The sequence below is a fragment of the Mytilus galloprovincialis genome, chromosome 1, assembly GCF_965363235.1.
Source record: "Mytilus galloprovincialis chromosome 1, xbMytGall1.hap1.1, whole genome shotgun sequence".
NCBI classification, from domain to species: Eukaryota; Metazoa; Mollusca; class Bivalvia; order Mytilida; family Mytilidae; genus Mytilus; species Mytilus galloprovincialis.
The window spans coordinates 61,508,187-61,530,125 of NC_134838.1; the positions used below are offsets into that span (position 1 = coordinate 61,508,187).

Sequence of the window (21,939 nt, forward strand, 5' to 3'; positions counted from 1 at the left end):
TTCAGAAAAGCTGAGAAAATTTAATATTTCGCATACAAAGTTTTGCCTCAAGGGTGCTATAAACAGTTTCGTATTAAAAACTAGGGGTTATTCCCCAACTAAAAATAGACATGGAGGGAAGTCCCTTTTTATCAACATAATTGGTGAAAAAGTATCATGTTTTTTGTATTTGGTTGTAAAGATATGTTTATTAACTTCAATTAAAGCAGGTTGAATGATTAAAATAATTTAAAAAATTAGATTAAATATACATGTTTTGAGGGGAGACAACACTGTAAACAGTCTGTTTTTTTGGCAGTGAAAATTGAAAACTTATTTGCAGCCACTGTAGCTCTTTTTGGAGCAGGCGAACGTACCCTGAAGCATGAATTTGTTGAAAGACCAGGTAAAAATCTATGAAATTCATACAATTTTGATTATGAAAAATGTGCAGGTATCATGTCTTCAGGGGTGTGCACATGAACTGATTTCATGTTTTTTAAGCTTAAATTAGGCAATGTTTTTCCCAGTTTCTCTGGATACAACTTTTTTATACTATTAAAAGTACACTTCTTTTTTATTCCATTATAAACTAGAGAACATTCTGATTCCAGTGATATCTAGTTTTATACAAGTTTCTTTATTAATCAGTCCACCACTAAGGGTCACTTATACATGGTCCCTCAAAATATGACGTCATAGAAAAAAACTGTTGATTGCACCCTTAAGGGACAAATATAAAATATAGTGATGTTTTAGCATAGAAATGTGTTAGCGAATGGAGTAAAATAATTCTCAAAAATATTGTACGGCATGTATACATTAATTTAAAAGCATCAGTTTGGTATATTTAATGCAAATACTACAGATTTGTACATAGCAACCAGATATAAGAAAACCAGACTCTGTGCGAATATGAAGTTTTTTAATTTTTTGCGACCTCATGATATCTTTATTCAATCTCTCATATATTTGGAACCAAAAGTTGCATATGAAAAGTGTAGATTTTTTCTACTTTGACCTTTACTCCTGATCAGTGTAAGATAAATTTTTATTCATTATAATATATATTTGGTACTTTTTATAGTCAAAAAGGTACACATGCCATTCCTAAGAAAAACACTATTTCATGATTTTCTCAACTCAGCTATAACTTAGTTAATATAGTACTAGGGACAAACTATATTTAAAGTAACTTTATTCAAGCCTATTTCATAGTTTTTATTCTTTTTATTCAAAAGAAACCCTATTTTATGATTTATTTTCTTTGTAAAACTGATGAAAATGTAATACAGGAAATGTTTGGAATTTGCCAGTTAAACTGTTTGCCACTGGCCAATATGCCACTACTGCTCGACATAAAAAAAGAGCTGTAGTTTCACTATTCGTGGTCACAATTCTTAAAGTAAGACATCATTTTAATCGGTAAAGTGTACAGATTCAGAAAAGCTGAGAAAATTTAATATTTCGCATACAAAGTTTTGCCTCAAGGGTGCTATAAACAGTTTCGTATTAAAAACTAGGGGTTATTTCCCAACTAAAAATAGACATGGAGGGAAGTCCCTTTTTATCAACATAATTGGTGAAAAAGTATCATGTTTTTTGTATTTGGTTGTAAAGATATGTTAATTAACTTCAATTAAAGCAGGTTGAATGATTAAAATAATTTAAAAAAATAGATTAAATATACATGTTTTGAGGGGAGACAACACTGTAAACAGTCTGTTTTTTTGGCAGTGAAAATTGAAAACTTATTTGCAGCCACTGTAGCTCTTTTCGGAGCAGGCGAACGTACCTTGAAGCATGAATTTGTTGATAAACCAGGTAAAAATCAATGAAATTATACAATTTTGATTATGAAAAATGTGCAGGTATCATGTCTTCAGGGGTGTGCACATGACCTGATTTCATGTTTTTTAAGCTTAAATTAGGCAATGTTTTTCCCAGTTTCTCTGGATACAACTTTTTTATACTATTAAAAGTACACTTCTTTCTTATTCCATTATAAACTAGAGAACATTCTGATTTCAGTGATATCTAGTTTTATACAAGTTTCTTTATTAATCAGTCCACCACTAAGGGTCACTTATACATGGTCCCTCAAAATATGACGTCATAGAAAAAAACTGTTGATTGCACCCTTAAGGGACAAATATAAAATATAGTGATGTTTTAGCATAGAAATGTGTTAGCGAATGGAGTAAAATAATTCTCAAAAATATTGTACGGCATGTATACATTAATCTAAAAGCATCAGTTTGGTATGTTTAATGCAAATACTACAGATTTGTACATAGCAACCAGATATAAGAAAACCAGACTCTGTGCGAATATGAAGTTTTTTTTAATTTTTTGCGACCTCATGATATTTTTATTCAATCTCTCATATATTTGGAACCAAAAGTTGCATATGAAAAGTGTAGATTTTTTCTACTTTGACCTTTACTCCTGATCAGTGTAAGATACATTTTTATTCATTATAATATATATTTGGTACTTTTTATAGTCAAAAAGGTACACATGCCATTCCTAAGAAAAACACTATTTCAATATTTTCTCAACTCAGCTATAACTTAGTTAATATAGTACTAGGGACAAACTATATTTAAAGTAACTTTATTCACAACTATTTCATAGTTTTTATTCTTTTTATTCAAAAGAAACCCTATTTTATGATTTATTTTCTTTGTAAAACTGATGAAAATGTAATACAGGAAATGTTTGGAATTTGCCAGTTAAACTGTTTGCCACTGGCCAATATGCCACTACTGCTCGACATAAAAAAGAGCTGTAGTTTCACTATTCGTGGTCACAATCCTTACAGTAAGACATTATTTTAATCGGTAAAGTGTACAGATTCAGAAAAGCTGAGAAAATTTAATATTTCGCATACAAAGTTTTGCCTCAAGGGTGCTATAAACAGTTTCGTATTAAAAACTAGGGGTTATTCCCCAACTAAAAATAGACATGGAGGGAAGTCCCTTTTTATCAACATAATTGGTGAAAAAGTATCATGTTTTTTGTATTTGGTTGTAAAGATATGTTTATTAACTTCAATTAAAGCAGGTTGAATGATTAAAATAATTTAAAAAATTAGATTAAATATACATGTTTTGAGGGGAGACAACACTGTAAACAGTCTGTTTTTTTGGCAGTGAAAATTGAAAACTTATTTGCAGCCACTGTAGCTCTTTTTGGAGCAGGCGAACGTACCCTGAAGCATGAATTTGTTGAAAGACCAGGTAAAAATCTATGAAATTCATACAATTTTGATTATGAAAAATGTGCAGGTATCATGTCTTCAGGGGTGTGCACATGAACTGATTTCATGTTTTTTAAGCTTAAATTAGGCAATGTTTTTCCCAGTTTCTCTGGATACAACTTTTTTATACTATTAAAAGTACACTTCTTTTTTATTCCATTATAAACTAGAGAACATTCTGATTCCAGTGATATCTAGTTTTATACAAGTTTCTTTATTAATCAGTCCACCACTAAGGGTCACTTATACATGGTCCCTCAAAATATGACGTCATAGAAAAAAACTGTTGATTGCACCCTTAAGGGACAAATATAAAATATAGTGATGTTTTAGCATAGAAATGTGTTAGCGAATGGAGTAAAATAATTCTCAAAAATATTGTACGGCATGTATACATTAATCTAAAAGCATCAGTTTGGTATGTTTAATGCAAATACTACAGATTTGTACATAGCAACCAGATATAAGAAAACCAGACTCTGTGCGAATATGAAGTTTTTTTAATTTTTTGCGACCTCATGATATTTTTATTCAATCTCTCATATATTTGGAACCAAAAGTTGCATATGAAAAGTGTAGATTTTTTCTACTTTGACCTTTACTCCTGATCAGTGTAAGATACATTTTTATTCATTATAATATATATTTGGTACTTTTTATAGTCAAAAAGGTACACATGCCATTCCTAAGAAAAACACTATTTCAATATTTTCTCAACTCAGCTATAACTTAGTTAATATAGTACTAGGGACAAACTATATTTAAAGTAACTTTATTCACAACTATTTCATAGTTTTTATTCTTTTTATTCAAAAGAAACCCTATTTTATGATTTATTTTCTTTGTAAAACTGATGAAAATGTAATACAGGAAATGTTTGGAATTTGCCAGTTAAACTGTTTGCCACTGGCCAATATGCCACTACTGCTCGACATAAAAAAAGAGCTGTAGTTTCACTATTCGTGGTCACAATTCTTAAAGTAAGACATCATTTTAATCGGTAAAGTGTACAGATTCAGAAAAGCTGAGAAAATTTAATATTTCGCATACAAAGTTTTGCCTCAAGGGTGCTATAAACAGTTTCGTATTAAAAACTAGGGGTTATTTCCCAACTAAAAATAGACATGGAGGGAAGTCCCTTTTTATCAACATAATTGGTGAAAAAGTATCATGTTTTTTGTATTTGGTTGTAAAGATATGTTAATTAATTTCAATTAAAGCAGGTTGAATGATTAAAATAATTTAAAAAATTAGATTAAATATACATGTTTTGAGGGGAGACAACACTGTAAACAGTCTGTTTTTTTGGCAGTGAAAATTGAAAACTTATTTGCAGCCACTGTAGCTCTTTTCGGAGCAGGCGAACGTACCCTGAAGCATGAATTTGTTGAAAGACCAGGTAAAAATCTATGAAATTCATACAATTTTGATTATGAAAAATGTGCAGGTATCATGTCTTCAGGGGTGTGCACATGACCTGATTTCATGTTTTTTAAGCTTAAATTAGGCAATGTTTTTCCCAGTTTCTCTGGATACAACTTTTTTATACTATTAAAAGTACACTTCTTTTTTATTCCATTATAAACTAGAGAACATTCTAATTCCAGTGATATCTTGTTTTATACAAGTATCTTTATTAATCAGTCCACCACTAAGGGTCACTTATACATGGTCCCTCAAAATATGACGTCATAGAAAAAAACTGTTGATTGCACCCTAAGGTCATAATCTGCGAATTAGTGTCTGTTAAAGTCAATAATTCAATACCGGGGCAAGTCTCGTTTTTAGATAAGATCGGTTTCTTTTTCCCGTTTGAATGGTTTTACACTAGTCATTTTGGGGCCCTTTCTAGCTTGCTGTTCGATGTGAGCCAATGTTCCGTGTTTTGACCTATAAATTGTGACTTGGATGGAGAGTTGTCTCATTGACACTCATACCACATCTTCTTGTTCTATTATCTATTTATGAAGATTTTGATGATATGAAGGATTTTTTTTTATTTTGAAGTTTCATTTGAGTTTTGAACTATACATGTATGTAATGAAATTATGAAAAGAAAAATAACGGTTAGCGGACAATATTTTTCTAAATGACACTACATGGTTAAAACCAGAGGATTCCGAATATCTGAAAAAAAATTCAAAACAACAGGAGCGAGCATCTTTAACACTCTTTATTGCATTTGTTTTCATGTTTCAGGTTGCCGGAAGACTAACTGGGGAAAAAACTGCAAAGAAATTTGCTCGGACAATTGTATCGATCAGCACTGCTACCCTGAAAATGGTTCGTGTGTTTGGGGATGCTACTGTTTGGATGGTATTTGCAACATAAATACTACATACTGTGTCGATGGTTGCATGGGAAATCGTACTGGATTAAACTGCACCAAATGTTAGACGTTTTTAATGTATTTTTCTAAATCTTTGCTAGATCCTAGCTATGGCTAAATTTTCAAAATCTACTACGAATCATGTAACACAAATATTGACCATTTATACCTGAATATATAAGTAAGGAGATGCGGGGTGATTTCCAATGAAGTAACTATCAACCAGATTTCAAATGGAAAAAAAAATTGGAGGTAGAAACAGATAACCATACCCCTTCAACAATGATAAACCTATACCGTAAAGTCGGGCGAAGTTATTATCTTAAAGATAATCTTTCATCAAATATCGATATTTATCAAATGTTTGTGTAAAAAATAAATGAAGAAATAAATTGTTATCCGTGAAAATGTCCTGTCACGCAAGAAGCAACAAGTCTTTTTTTTTTCTAATCAAACATCTGCAATTTAAAAAAAAGCCATAGCAAACGTCAAAGGATTGTCTAAACTTTAAAAGTCTTTCTATCACAGATAGCTTGGCAACAGACGGATTAGTCTCGTTGAATTCAAATACCAGTGAACCTTCTAGTCATTTAAATGATGGAAATTATTCATCGTGTTTGAAAATTGATGGTTTAAAAACCTGGTTACAGATTGATATAAAGAAACGAAGTGCTGTGACTAAAATATTTATTGTTTTCGGAGGTATGTTTTTTCAATTGCTACAAGTATCATAACAGTTTTATTATATGTTATGCATATACATAATTGTATAAAATATTGACACTCTGACTTTACAAATATATTTTTTATGAAATACTTCATACATATAAAAAAAGAAGATGTGGTATGATTGCTAATGAGACAACTCTCCACAAGAGACCAAAATGACACAGAAATTGACAGCTATAGGTCACCGTACGGCCTTCAACAATGAGCACATGTTCATATAACGTTAAAAAAATATTAAATATTTGTAAATTGATTGATTGATTGATTGTGGATGTTTTACGCATTTTCCAGCTATATCGTGGCTTTATCATATTAATAATATACTTTCTAGGTAATGGCATTCGTCTTCATAAAATATATGTTTGCACGGCAAGTCATATAAGTTCTTGTTTTACATTGTCATGTTGCAGATTTAAGGTTATAAGTCAAGTCAACGACTATAATGGCTTATCATGCTTAGATTTAAGTTTAGATGCAAGTGATTTACCCCTGAATTCTTGCCTTTGAAAAAAATCTTTTTTTTTTCATTCTGATACATGTATTTGGATTTTTATTATGAGTTTCAGAAAACCAATATTGAAAATATAACATATCTGAATATTTCTATCATTGATATTGCTTTTGAAAATTGTTTTCATAAAGAACACACGTGTTTCTTGAATCTCTTAAGCATTATGTACACGAAAGAGCAAAATATTGAGAGGCAGGCATAATACATATACTGTATGTATATCACGAAAAAATCAAAATCAAAACCATATTAGCCAACATCGAAGAAATTCTTTATTTTTTTGGACAAATCACAGAAAAACACAATTACAAAGTAGAAGACACAATAATAAAGTGAATAAGAATATAATATTAACTGTACCGTACTAATTTCACTAAACCAAATACGCATTACAACAAATATTTCTATGCAGAAATGTTCCAAGACAAAAAAATGAAAGTCTAAAACCTAAAATTAAAGCTGAAGAGTTGATAGGACCAAAAGGGACATAAGTTAAACCAAAGCCGGTCAAGGAATTAGATCTTTGCTTAATCTATCATGAATTACATCAATGTTGATTAAAAAAAATGCATCGTTGCTGCGAAAAGACATTTTTTTTATTTTCAACTTTCGATTTAAGATGTTTGTGTGTCTTGGATTGGTAGCGGTTATACTCCTTTTGTACAATTTTCTTATCTTACTTGTAATAACATTCACATTAGTTAAAATCATTGCTTAATATAAAATCATGCTCGTAGCTATTCGCAATTTTCATCGCAGTTATTTAAATATTTTTGTTTAAGCAAACTCTACAAAAGAAGGTAATCATACCATACACGCTTCAGACACGAATGGCTCTTGGGAAAATGGTACTGTTTCAACAAAATTCGAACCTTCTAACTTCACAGAAATTAAATTCGAATTCCCTGCCGTTTTCAGATATTTATTTTATGTACCTTCAATTCAGGATTCATATTCTGAAGTTGAAATATGCGAAATTGGGATTGTTGGTGAGTATTTTAATAGCGCAAATTAATTTAATAATAGATTGAAATGTTTGCTATCAAAGGAATTGTTTATTATGCAATGAGCTAATTAATATTTATAAATTCAAAGATGTCATTGTAATTTATAACCGGATCGTTGTCATAGGTATATGCATCCACATTTTACTTCTACCATTATAAGTGTTAATGGCTATATTTTTTCTTTTCTTTCGAGAATAAGAAAAAGGGATTTTCCTCATATTTTGCCTTTTCTGTAAAAATAAGTTATTTCAATGATTTTTTTTCGTGAAGTCCGTAATGTATGAATCTAAATGCATTTTCACAGAAAGAACATGTTGAAAACTAGGAACTACATAGTTGAAACGCTTGTCAACTAGGACATTTTCGAAGTAATTTTGTTTACCATTCTATTTTCATATGTCACTTCCATTTAATAAGCGTGTGTTAGATAAAGGTAACAGTAGTATACCGCTGTTCGAAAGTAAAAAATCGATTTATAGAAAACAAATCCGGGTTACAAACTAAAACTTAGGGAAACACATCAAATATAAGAGGAAAACAACGAAACAACAGAAATACTAAAATGCAACAAAAAACCAAACTACAATGCAACGCACACAGAAACAAACTATAAAATAACAATTGCTACAGTGGAGATCAGTTCTAACCTCTCATAAATTCTGTCAGAATCTGTCAGGAGAACTGTTCTAGAACAGTATGTAGAACTGTCAGCCTGACACCTTTTAGTCAGTTCTAGGTTAGAACTGTTCTAGCTAGTACTGATTTGGTCAGTTCTACCTAGAACTGATTTGGACACTTCTAGCTAGAACTGATCCTGACAGTTCTACCCTAGAACAGTTTTAGACAGTTCTAGCTAGAACTGACCAAATCTTTGGTCAGTTCTACTTCTAGAACAGTTCTACGGTTAGAATTGATTTCAAATTCTACGGCTAGAATTGATTTCAAATTCTACGGCTAGAATTGATTTCAAATTCTACGGCTAGAATTGATTTATAAATTCTACGGCCAGAATTAATTTATAAATTCTACGGCTAAAATTGATTTATAAATTCTACGGCTAGAATTGATTTATAAGTTTTAAGAAATATTTGTCTTAATATAAAGGCTTCGGCAAAATAGCGATTAATATTATATAGAGTTTTGCTATTTTGCCGGTTTTATTTCAGATTTATAATCGGCAAGAGAACATGTTTAACCCCGCCATATTCGGCATGTATGTCAGTGCCTGTTCCAAGTCAGGAGCCCGTAATTCAGTGATTTTCTTTTGTTGATGTGTAGTATAAAATATTTGTTTGTCTTTCATTTTTTGTACATAAATTAGGCCGTTAATTAGTATTATGGGGGGGGGGGGGGGGGGGTTATTATTTGAATTGTTTTACATTTGTTATTCTGGGAGTCAGGATGGCTCGTTATCACATAACAAAATTATCCTCATTAACAAAATGTAATATCTGTTTACGAGTAGATAAAAAAAAATCTTTTGACCACATCAATCTAAACTGACATTATTTGCTCTTTCTTTCTGCAAATCTATATAGCTGCACAGTACTTCAGCTTTAATTTTAGGTCAAGAGGGACTGTACTATACAAGTTACAGCAATATTGGAAAACAATTTTGTTCGCATCAATTTATAGTGCCAGCATGCAGGGGCAGATCCAGCCATTTAAAAAGGGGGGGGGGGGGGTCCAACTATATATTCCCATTCAAATGCATTGATCGAAAAAAAGGGGTTCCAACTCCTGAATACCCCCCCCACCCCCATTCTTGATCTGCCTATAAGCATGTCCTCTTTTTATTCAAAATATTGAATCATAAACAAATATCATTAAGTTTTCATACTTCAAACTGAGTCGTATAATAAAATCTTTTGACCGCATCAACCGAAACTTACCATATTTGCTTTTTATTTTATGTAAATCTAAATAGCTGCACAGTAATTCAGTAATAATTTTAGGTCGATAGGGACTGTAGTATATAAATAACTACAATATTGGAAACCAATGACCACAATTTTTTTTTCTCGCATCAATTGAGAGTGCCAGCATTTACTATTTTTATTCAAAATATCGCATCAGAAATAAATATCAGTAGTTTTCATACCTCAGACGAACAGTAACATGTAATCATGTAACAAAATTATTTGTCTGCATCAATCAAAACTGACCATATTTGACAGCATCAACCAAAACTGACCATATTTGGCCGCATCAACCAAAACTGACCATATTTGATCGCATCAACCAAAACTGACCATATTTGCTCTTTTTTATGTAACTTTTATAGTCGCATAGTAAATCTGTAATATTTTTATGTAAGGATGGATTGTAAAATCATGAAAATACAAATGATAGAAATATGGGAACACAATGCTACCTAATTTCATTTGCATCAATTTAGAATACCAGCATGTCCTCTTTTTATTCAAAATATTGCATCATAAACAAATATCAGTAGTTTTCATACCTCAGACTGACTGGTATAACAACATAATTTGTCCGCATCAACCAAAACTGACCATATTTGTACTTTATTATGAACATGATGTCAATTTTAATAGCCGCAAAGTAAATCACGTATATTTTTTATATCAGGATGGATTGTTTAATATAAATGAAAGCAATATTGGAAAATAAAATTATGCTCACATCAGTTTATAGTGCCAGCATGTCCTCTTTTTCATCAAAATTTTGAATCGTAAACTAATTTCAGTAGTTTTGATATCTCAGACTGACTCATGAATATAACAAAATTATTTGTCGCATCAACCAAAACTGACTATATGTGACAGCATCAACCAAAACTGACCATAATTATACTTTGTTATGTAAATCTTAATATATATATATAGCCGCATACTTAATCACTTATAGTAATACATATTACGAAGGATTGTATAATTCAAATGACAGCAATATCAATGAATATTGGAACACATTGGCTACACAAAATTTCCACATCAATTTAGAATATCAGCAAGTCCTCTTTTTATTCAAAATATTGAATTGTAAACAAGTTTCAGTGGTTTCGATATATCAGACTGAGTGAGAGTTGTTTCAACAAAATTATTTGACCGCATCAACCAAAACTGAACTTATTTACACTTTATCATGTAAATATACATGTATATGGCCTCATTGTAAACATGGTAAACCAATATTATTTCTATGTGAGGACGGATCGTATGATAAAAATGACACCAACTTTGAAACACAATACACCTTATCGCTAATCCTGGCTGACCCGGCCTCTTGAACTTTTGAAGCATACAACAATGACTTTTCCATTGTGGCATCAGATATTTTGTTTTATGACGTCAAAATTTTACGGGAACCTGTGTGATATCCAGTAATGGCAGACAAATAGCGACAAGGTGTATTTATACCATATCTAAGAATTTAGCGCGCCGTTATTTCCTCTCTGTATTCATAATAATGAACCGTCATTAAACATGCTAAAATGACTTTTTAACATGTTTAAGTCAGTAGGTTGTGATGGTTTTTTTTTAAACAAAACTATTAAATGGCATCATCCAACACTCACATGACTGATTCATATACTTTATTTTAAAAATAAAATAAAAAGTACATGTATGGGAAGTTCTCTTCTTGGAATAGTATACTGTTAATATAATTTGAAGAAGGCAAAGAAAAATGCATGATTTTGTTTGTAGCCGAACGTCCAGGGGCAAATGTTTCATTCATGTTCAGATCCAGTATATTTTTTCTGAGTTCCAGACTCCCAGATATCATTTATAATCGTTATGGATAAGTCTGGCTAAATTGACGAGATGGTGCAAATGTATATATAGTTTTTTTACGTTATACAACACTTTTTTCATTAATATCCCATAATACATTCACTGTACAATTGTTTGTAGCCGAACATCCAGAGGCAAATGTTTCATTCATGTTCAGATCCAGTATATTTTTTCTGAGTTCCAGACTCCCAGATATCATTTATAATCGTTATGGATAAGTCTGGCTAAATTGACGAGATGGTGCAAATGTATATATAGTTTTTTTTACGTTATACAACACTTTTTTCATTAATATCCCATAATACATTCACTGTACAATTTTCGTTTGAACATTTGTCAAAACAGAATCTTAAATGAATGTAAATCCAAGGCAAACAAGGTAAATTACGATTTAAATTCCATGAATTAAATGCAGAGTTTTATTTAGGAAGAGACTGTTAAAAACGGGGAACGAAGAAACGTATACATTGATGTTTCCGTATGCAATCTTATAAAAATATTTCTCCGATGAGTTGGATAACCTTCTATTCACTTCGATATTTGTAAATGTAACGTGATAAAAGTCGTTTGATCAGTAAAAAATATAAAAAATCTGCTATTTAATACATAGCAAAGTAATTGGAAGTGATTTATTTCTTCTAAATTCTAAAGTGCCCTTATTGCAGTGACGTCATTTAGAACTGTTCTACAGTCCTGACTGATTTAGTCAGTTCTGCTGACAGTTCTACGGTTAGAAGTGATTTGGACAGTTCTACCTAGAACTGATTTAGACAGTTCTACCCTAGAACTGATCCTGACAGTTCTACCTAGAACTGATTTAGTCAGTTCTACCTAGAACTGATTCTTACAGTTCTACTTAGAACAGTTCTAGGGTACAACTGTTCTAGGTAGAACTGTTCTAGGACAGATTAGAACAGTTCTATGACAGAATATTCTGACAGTTCTAATGAGAGGTTAGAAGTGATCTCCACTGTATTTGTCTGACTTGGTACAGGACATTTTAAGAAGAAAAAAATGGTGGGTTGAACCTGGTTTTGTGGATAGCTAAACCTTCCGCTTGCATGGCAATATTAAATATAACACTAAAATGACAACACTAAATGACAGGACTAAAATACAAATAAATGGAAAAACATTTAGGAGAGAGAAATACACAAATTAACAATACAATAGAACATTACTACATGCTACATGTAATAGTTATTAAAGGTACCAAGCTTAGAATTTAATACGCCAGATGCGTGTTTCGTCTACATAAGACTCACCAGTGCACTCATGTCAAAATAGTATTCAATTTTGGTCCAAATTGGCTAAGGTTATCTGCCTGGGAAAAAGAAATTCCTCAGTATTAAGAATTTAGAATAATTCATATTTCTAAATTTATAAAAATGACCATATAATTGATATACATGTCAACATCGAATTAAAACGAACACATAAAATAATCTAGGTCAGCACACAAAAACAGCGCAGCCGAACCACGCATTGTATGTCACCTGACTAGATCGACGCACAAAAGTGACGTCAGAGGTAAATTTCTTAAATTTTCTAAAAGTAGGATATATTTCAAGATTAGGTTTGTAATAATGATAATTGACAATAAAAATAACAGTACTATTATACTATTTTTTGAGAATCCACATTTGGTTTACACCAATGGTAGAATATATCTTATCACAATATTTTTGAAGGCCGTCTTTTCACTGCAGAAAGAATAGTAGTCAGTACTTTAGAAAGATGTTTAGTCGAACATTTTGTTGAACCAGCTGTATATAGTTCTTTATATGTTTTTTGTGAAGTTTTGGTATCCAGTATAATGACGGTAAATTTTCTTCGTTTTCTTTGATGCTGATACCAAAAGAAAGAAGGACAGAGTTTTGATTTTGTAAAATTTCAAATTACCAAATCCTTGGTAAAAAGTAAAAACACAAAAATACTGAACTCCGAGGAAAATTCAAAAAGGAAAATCAAAAATGAAAAGGCAAAATCAAAAGTCCAAATGATGTTAAAGAATATGTATGATTACCAGTTGTTCTATTTATTCCAAGCTCTGTTGTGAGACATTGCAAGTAATTACTTTTTTGGCAATTATGTCCAGTTCATACAAAATGAGAATGTGTTGGTCATATTGTGCCTAGACATGATACGAAAACCTTTTACTTTTTTATCTACTTATTTATTTTCGGGCCACCTGAAAATTAACATTGTTATTTTAGTCTTTATTCCATATAGCGAGAACTTGTCATCTTTTAACAGTTCATTCTTTTTAATTTAATTTAGTGATTTGAAACTGATTTGTCATTTTGCAAACACATACTTTATTCCTTTATCTGTTATTTAAACTAGTATTCAAGACGGGAGCAAATGAATAATTGATACAATAACAAAATATTACAAGGTCGGCAGACAGGCAATTTTCACTGTCACTTAAAATGAGAGTAGATGTATGTCGGATAAATGCAGACAGTTGCAGTTTAAGGGGCATCATACAACTTAAAGACTAAGAGTGTGACACTATAACTACACAATGAACACGAATAAAATATAAATTTATTGCAAATTTATGCATACCACACATCTAAACAGGCGCTCTTTTTGGCTTGGATTCGTCAGCGGAATCGGACAAAGTCCAAGGGTCTGTTGTTCAACTTGTCGTTATTTTAACGATTGATTAAATTTAACGAGTCATTAAATCTTTGAACCAGTCGTTACATAACGAGTCGTTTATTTTCTGTTGTTCAACAATATTTAACGTGTCGATTAAATAATCAATGAATTAAAATTTAATCAACTGATTAATCAATGCGTTAAAATTTAATCAACTGATTAATCAAGTGATTAAATAAAACCAACCCATCATGCATTGTTCTGGAGCATCCTGTCTGTACAACAATGGCTGAATCTACTGAACAAAACCCAAGTAAACTTAAAAGACTGAAGAAGACCAACTTCACTGTGGCAGAGGAAGACCTGATCCAGCAACTAGTAGAGAAACACTCTAGTTTAATTAATGGAAAACTTACTAATACAGTGACCAACCAGTTGAAGAAGAAGGTATGGGATGACATAGCCATAAAAGTCAATTCTCTTGAAGTTGCCATCCGTACAGCCACAGAAGTTAGGAACAAGTGGAGGAATACCACAAGAGTGGCCAAGGCTGTGTACACAACTCACAGGAGTGAGTTGTTCAAAACTGGGGGAGGACCAGCTCCAAAACAACCAAGCTCTGCAGTAGAAAAAGTTATCCATCTTATGAAGGACACCACCAGCTTCAGGGGGATTCAGGGTGGACTTGAAACTGAATCATTCCAGACAAGTAAGTAAATATTTTTTAACACTTTGAAATAAATCCCCAAATGTGTTTTCCCCTTAATTAGAACTTCTCAAGGCTCTACCTTATTGAACTTTGTAAAAAGTAACTTGATCAGTTTCACTTAACAAGTTTTTATTTATCATATAAAAACAAACATTTTTTGGCTAAATTTTGTTTTGAAGGTTCTTTTTATTGTTATTGTTAATTTTCAATGAAATTAACACAAATATTTGTATCCTTTTTAATACCGGGATACATAGTTTCCTTTCTTAAATTTTGGTAAAAGTTTCGTCTGCTCCGCCGTCACAACAAGTAGGGGAATTCCCAACTGATATCACGTGACTGATAACAATTTATTTTAACCAATATTTTCGATCATTAAATGATTGCCAACGTGTTTCTTGTTGGTTTGAAGGTTTTCCACTTGATATACTATTAAAAGATTGCATTTGCTTAAACTGATAACAGTTTTAAAGTATTATTTTCAACATTAGTTCACAAGTGGCTGCAGGTGCCCGCCAAGTCGTCTTTAAACTGGTATCTGTTGATTGATTAAAGGGAACCGCAATAGCTAATTTCAACCGAAAACCAGTCATGATTTATAATATTAAAACAGATACGGACTGGTTGTCATAAATCCGGAATAAAGTTGATCAATTTGTTGTTGCAGACTGAACCTAGACAGGAACACATATTAGTTTATAGCTGAGACCCTTGATAATCTGAAAAGGGTTGAAATAGGGTCTTAATTAGTCTTGTGCAATATTTTTATCTTGAAATTTAAAGTAATTGTATCTGAATTTAATTGAATGATGATAGTATGCCTTTTCAATTGCCCCCCCCCCCTTTTAGAATTAATAAAATATACCCAAACACAGTATCAACGAATAATTTTGTTCTCATTTATGACAGATCAACCATCTATCAATGCCACTTTGCCGGAAGAAGATGCCAGCCAGGATTTGTATGAATCTGCAGCATCTCTGATAAGGGACAGTCCACCCCCCCTCCAGTCCACCAAGTCCGTCTCTGCTTTCAGGATATGACCCCATCCTGACAGAAACAGTCGTTCCACATATTCAAGAACAAACAGATAGGACAGATAAGCAGAAGTAAGTTGTAAATGTAAAAAAAGAAGATGTGGTATAATTGCCAATGAGACAGCTCCCCACAAGAGACCAGAAATTAACAACTGAAGGTCACCGTAAGCCACCTTCAACAAAAACGATTTTTAGTTCATAAGTAGAATGAATATTTTCCCGAAATTTTAGATTTAAAAAAAATTATTTTTCTACCGTACTATGGGGATGTATACAAGAACTCTTTGAAAATGTTTTGTGGAAACAGGTTCCCCTAGATTATTTGGTCAATACTTCAAGTTTTTTTTTTTTACATTTTCATATATTTTTCTGACAGTTCCCCCACCTATTCACATATTTCAAGCCGGAAAACGTGACATATTCTGACTCGTTATTTGATGGAACTATGACGTTAAATCGATCAATAAAAAGAGATGTAAAATTAATCGATCTTTTACAGAATTCATTATGTGTTTATTATTTGTAGGACAGTGAGAACACCTTTGAAAAAGGTAACAGTGCAGGATATTCACGACATGCAGTATCGTGCACTGCAAGGTAAATTAGAAATCCAAGAGAAGCAGAAAGTGCATATGGACTTGGAGAGGAACAAACTGGAACTACAAATTGAGCTGTTGCAGAAGTTAGTGGGTGGCAATTCTGAACCAGTTACAATCTCTCAGGCACTTGCCTCTATGTATTAAATGTATTAAATTCATTGTTATATTGTTGATTTGTATTTCAGAAATTACTATGAGGCCAACACATTCATTTAATTTTGTGTGCACACTCCTATGTAAAAGAAAATAGACCAGTAATTACAATTTAGCCACATATTGCACCTCCATCTTTCAAAAAATAATAAGTGATACATGAATCAAAAAATTTTAAATGACCTTGCTTGGCTATACAGTCCTTGCACTGTCGGCCATGGCTTGTGCCTTTTTTGGGCATTTAAATAAGAATTTTTTTTCCATATGGTAATTGATATAATCAATTGGCAATCATACCACATATTCTTATTCTTGTACTGAAAAACAGTTTCCTGGCTACTGGGTTTTTGATTTCATAGGCGACTAACTGCTCACCATTTACTATACCAGTATTGAAGTCGCGAAAATGCACACTTCCTCTCTCAACACATTGTCAAACTGATCATACAAAGATTTGTTACTATTTTCAAATTTCCTCATTTTTTTAATGAAAGACAATTTATGAAAATATGGAAAAATAAAAACATGCAATTTATTAGGCAAAAAAAGTGGTAGCAAAATGGTCCCGTATGCCTTTTCCGTCCTGTGGACCATTATAGGGTGGCATCTGAGGTTGATTGTCAATCAATTGTTCTTCTGCAACTTCAGGTTCATTCCTCATGATGGCAATATTGTGCAGAATACCACAAGCAATGATGAGTCTGCAAGCTTTATCAGGTTTCATTCGGATCTGGAATACAATTTAAAAACGTTTATTTTAAAGTGTGACAGAATTACTATTTGTATGTAGCATGAATTAAGGGACGACATCAAAAGTTCAATGTAGGATAAAAAACTTAATTCACATAGTTTTTTCGCTGACCCCCCTACCCCCCTTCTTAACTTAATTTGGGAAAAAATGATTTACCTATATGGATATATGTAAAATCGATTTTAGATTAACAAAACTTTCAGCTATGTTGACCCCCGCCACCCCCAAACTATTTGATTTAAATTTTTTTATCCTACATCGATCTTTTGATGTCGTCCCTAACATTGCTCATGAATAAGTAAATTTATTACAAAAATACTATAATTTAATTAAAAAAAGGACCAAATCAGACATAAAGCTGAACAAACTGTCCAACTGATGATGTACTGTAGCATTCACGATTTAATAAAGTTACAGTAATGACTAACTTGGAGCAGTTACCCCAAACAGGACTACATGAAGTAACCGAACTAACATTACCAATTTTCCAACTGGATCCTTGTTATCCGTATAATTTTAGGGTTTTGATCTGTGTGATAAATTGTCGATCATTGTGTTCTTGTCCTGGCTTGATATTTAACTGAGGTCAGTTTTATCAGCCCTTTAATATACAACTGATTTTTCATTTTTTATTTTCGGGTTTTATTACGTAATAAAAATAAGGAGATTTGGAGTGATTGTTAATTTTATAACTTAAATGTATGTATCCTGCAAAGTTAAAATGAAGTGGATGTAAGCAATTATAGGCAACCAAACTGTGGTCAGCCAAAAAAAAACGTACAGTAGCTATAACCAAAAGACAGAGAAGGGGACCATTATGAAGACCTTAACTGAAAAGAGAAATCGAAAAATGTACTAATGAGAGATTTAGTAGACAGCAGTCTCACAAGAAAAAAAACATGACTTTTAAAATATGAGGGCATACACCATGTCAAATATTCATATTACTACTATATTTATTTGTAAAGAATTGAATTGTACCTCTGATCCTAGAATGTGAAAACGCTTCTTCCATATTCCAAATGTCCTTTCTATTGTTGACCTTGTTGAGCAATGTCTTCTGTTAAACCTTGCTTGACCTCTACCAGCAGCTGGTTGTCTGTATGGTGTCATCAAAAACTGTCCGCAGGGATAGCCACTGTCTCCTAACAATACACCTTGTCCAATTCCTCGATATCCATTCTCAAGATGTTGTCCTATGGCTGCGGTTCTGAAAACGTGAGAATCATGTGCTGATCCTGGCCACCTAGCACTGATGTTGGTGAATCTACCTTTAAACAAAAATATGATAATTAAAAAAGTGGAAAAAAGTAGTTCCATAATTCATTTGTCAAGGCAAACGGCGAGTCAGTGATTGTGAATAAGTATGGTCACCCAAAGCTGTTTATTTCTGTGTCATTTAATCTCTTGTGGAGATATGTCCCATTAGCAATCATTACCACATCTTCTTTTATGTGCATGCATGTAGTTTGTTCATTATAGTTCGAGTCATTAAAATATTAGCCGAATTTGCAATGTGATGAAAGCAAAATATGTATAGTATAAACAATTCAGATAAACAATACATCGAGGATCGAAGTATTATGCTCCCTTAACATTTAAAAAAAATATATTGAACAATGACTGGCTTATTTTTAAAGGACTGGTCACTATTTCCCAACCGAAAAGAATGGGTAGGCGAACTTGATATTTGGATGACAGATTGGACACTTACTTTTTTGTTTTGTGTTTTTCAGTTTTGTATGTTTTTTGGTTGTTTTTTTTGGGGGGGGGGGGGGGGGGGGCTTCTCACAGAAACATTTTGAGGTAGATCTAGAATTTCTTCAAACTACATGGGGCACACTATTTGTTGACGTTTCACAAGTTTATAAGCCTGACTGTGACAAATTCTACCTAAGGCAAATCTTTATAACTATTTTGATCAATAAATTTATGTTCATAAACTCTTAGCAGTTCATTCGATTCAGCATATTTAAAAGTGAAACGGTAAAAACTGAGACAAATTATGTGTATATATCATGTATATCATGTATATGTCTCTGGTAAAAAGCAACTCATGATCGAGTCTGCGAATCCAATAGAAAGTATATGTCAAGATTGAGTTGTCTTTCTTTATCCATCGATTTTCATATAAGCTGAAAACCAGTTCAACAGAAAACCAGCCATGTATATATGGTCAAGGACGAATGAAGATGTCAAGAAAAAGGACGCACACAAAGCATGTTGTAAACATAAAATAGGTATAATACAGTGTTTTAAATTACCTTCATGGTCACAAATGGCTTGTACGTTGATGCTATGGAACCCCTTTCGGTTAACAAATGCTGGTTCATCAATGCTAGGCCCAGTAATCCGTATGTGAGTCCCGTCAATGCATCCAACCACGTTTGGAAAACCAGCCTTTTCATAAAAACCAGCCCTTATCACATTCTTCCTCTGATTATCTGGCCACGATATGAAGTCATCCTTCATGGCAACTAATGAATCTGTCACACGGTCAATCACCCGAGACACAGTTGACTTGTCAAATCCCATCGTGTCCCCAACTACTTGCAAGTGTGATCCACTTCCATAAAACCTCAAGGCAATCATAACCTGTTGTTCCACTGAAAGGGCTGTCTCCTTGTTTGTCCCACGCTCCAGATCCCCTCTCATTAAATCTGACAGGTACCCAATGGTCTCTCTGCCAAATCTATATCTCTGCCTTAGCTCCTCATCAGAAAATTCCCTTTCTAGAGGGTCAAAACCGCGAAAATGTCGCTCTCTTCTTACAACAGGTGGTTGAAACAAAACATTGACAGCCATCTTAGATTGAGGTTAATCAACTGATTAAAATTTAATCATCCTCAATGAGGTCGATTAAATATAACGACACTTTGACAATTTTAAACGACTCGTTAAATTTAACGACAAGTTGAACAACATGATAATGGACTGATTAAATTTAACGCAGTGATTAGTAAAATTTAACGACTCGTTTAATTTAACGACAAGTTGAACAACAGACCCCAGGAATTGCCGAATTTCTATAAAGAAGAAGAATATACCAAAAGAACTAGGCCACACACTTAATTGACTCGTGTTCACAAAAGTAATATAAAGGGTCACTTGTTGGTAAATGAAAATTATCCGTTTGCTAAAATTTTCTTTCAAACGTTTCGTTTGTAGAATATAAACATTTGAAATGCAATATTTCACATAGATATGAAAAGATGTGGTATAATGCCAATGAAACAACTTTGTATTCAAGTCGCAATTTGTAAAAGTAAACCATTATAGGTCAAAGTACGGTCTTCAACATAGAGTCTTTGCTCACACCGAACAGCAAGCTATAAAGGGCTAAAAAAATGACTAATGTAAAGCAATTCAAACGGGAAAACCATGAGAAACGAGAACGCTTATAACCATATCAACAAACGGCAACCACTAAACAACAGGTTTCTGAATTTAGACAGGTGCAACCAAAGGATATAGCCAAATTATGGTTAAACTGGCTATAGGCTATATAATATGTATGTCGAATTGATTTTTTTTTTTTTATAGTGATCGTATGTCAATTATAGTTAAATAGTTGTTTATTAATGTCAAAACTAAAATAAATGATATTATTTCATTATAATATCATCAATCATTGCACATTATTCAAAATTGCTAATATTAATTAGAATTAAAAAGCGATTGAAATCTCGTATGGAATTATTGTGTCATAAAACAATAAATTCAATGTTACATCTTGTTTAAGGTTGTCCACCTACGCAATTCGGACCTCTATGCACTAAACAATGCAACGTTAACTGTAGTGGACCATGTGACCTAGAGAGTGGACATTGTACACATGGCTGCTTAAATGGACGGATTGGTAATGCATGTGAGCTTGGTATGGGCAATTTATCATACATTTTATAGATAAAGTGACCAATAAATTAAAACGTTAACAGATTAAATATAACCATTCAAATATTGTTGCTATACATATCGATGCAACAACATAAGTTTTCGATTCTTCAGATCTAGCATAGAATCGTCAAAATATGAATCCCGGAAAGTTTCAACATTCCAGTGGCTAATTACTTATATATGATAGTTAAGGCAATGTATATTACAACAACTGTTCAGCCATTACATTTAATATTCAAGTACGTATTTCCGCCCAAGGCGACGTCACTGACATTACTACGTCTACCATGGACAAGTACAATACTTTGGACGTTATATTCCCGCGATAGTCTCAACATACTAGGGCCAAAAAAAGTAAAAAATATCAAAATTTTCTAAATAATCTCAAATGTCAATTGATCAATCGCTTCACTGATAAATTACTGTCAATCAATGAAAAATATCAAATTGAAATTGTCACTCGCGTTGTGTTTTACTTTGAAATACTGAGCAAATCATTTAAAACGGAAATTACATTTAGCAACTAAATTCTATTGATGTCACTTTTTTTTTCTTTTTTACGCTAAACGCGTAATTGTCTATCTACTTCATCACTAATGGTCATCTTTAAC

The 21,939-nt window shown here is 32.4% G+C and overlaps 2 protein-coding genes and 1 long non-coding RNA gene across 4 annotated transcripts in view; 2 read left to right on the plus strand and 1 right to left on the minus strand.

The window, feature by feature from the left end:
* The window catches only part of LOC143080576 (plexin-B1-like), a 92,956-nt gene that overhangs the window by 39,093 nt on the left and 31,924 nt on the right, over nucleotides 1–21,939 (plus strand). For both annotated transcript variants that reach the window (XM_076256482.1, XM_076256489.1), the window contains exons 4-7: nucleotides 5,441–5,632; nucleotides 6,099–6,272; nucleotides 7,593–7,799; nucleotides 21,174–21,308. In XM_076256482.1, the coding sequence (XP_076112597.1) occupies nucleotides 5,441–5,632; nucleotides 6,099–6,272; nucleotides 7,593–7,799; nucleotides 21,174–21,308 (708 nt within the window). The remainder of the gene's footprint in view (nucleotides 1–5,440; nucleotides 5,633–6,098; nucleotides 6,273–7,592; nucleotides 7,800–21,173; nucleotides 21,309–21,939) is intronic.
* LOC143080610 (uncharacterized) overlaps nucleotides 11,362–21,939 on the minus strand; it is a 191,882-nt gene continuing 181,304 nt past the window's right edge. The window contains exon 2 of the long non-coding RNA XR_012979745.1: nucleotides 11,362–11,646. This is a non-coding gene — a long non-coding RNA (uncharacterized LOC143080610). The remainder of the gene's footprint in view (nucleotides 11,647–21,939) is intronic.
* LOC143059397 (uncharacterized) lies at nucleotides 14,318–16,671 on the plus strand. The gene is made up of 3 exons (XM_076232919.1): nucleotides 14,318–14,891; nucleotides 15,801–15,909; nucleotides 16,455–16,671. The coding sequence occupies exons 1-3, from the start codon at nucleotides 14,468–14,470 to the stop codon at nucleotides 16,669–16,671; spliced, it is 750 nt and encodes a 249-aa protein (XP_076089034.1). The 5' UTR covers nucleotides 14,318–14,467.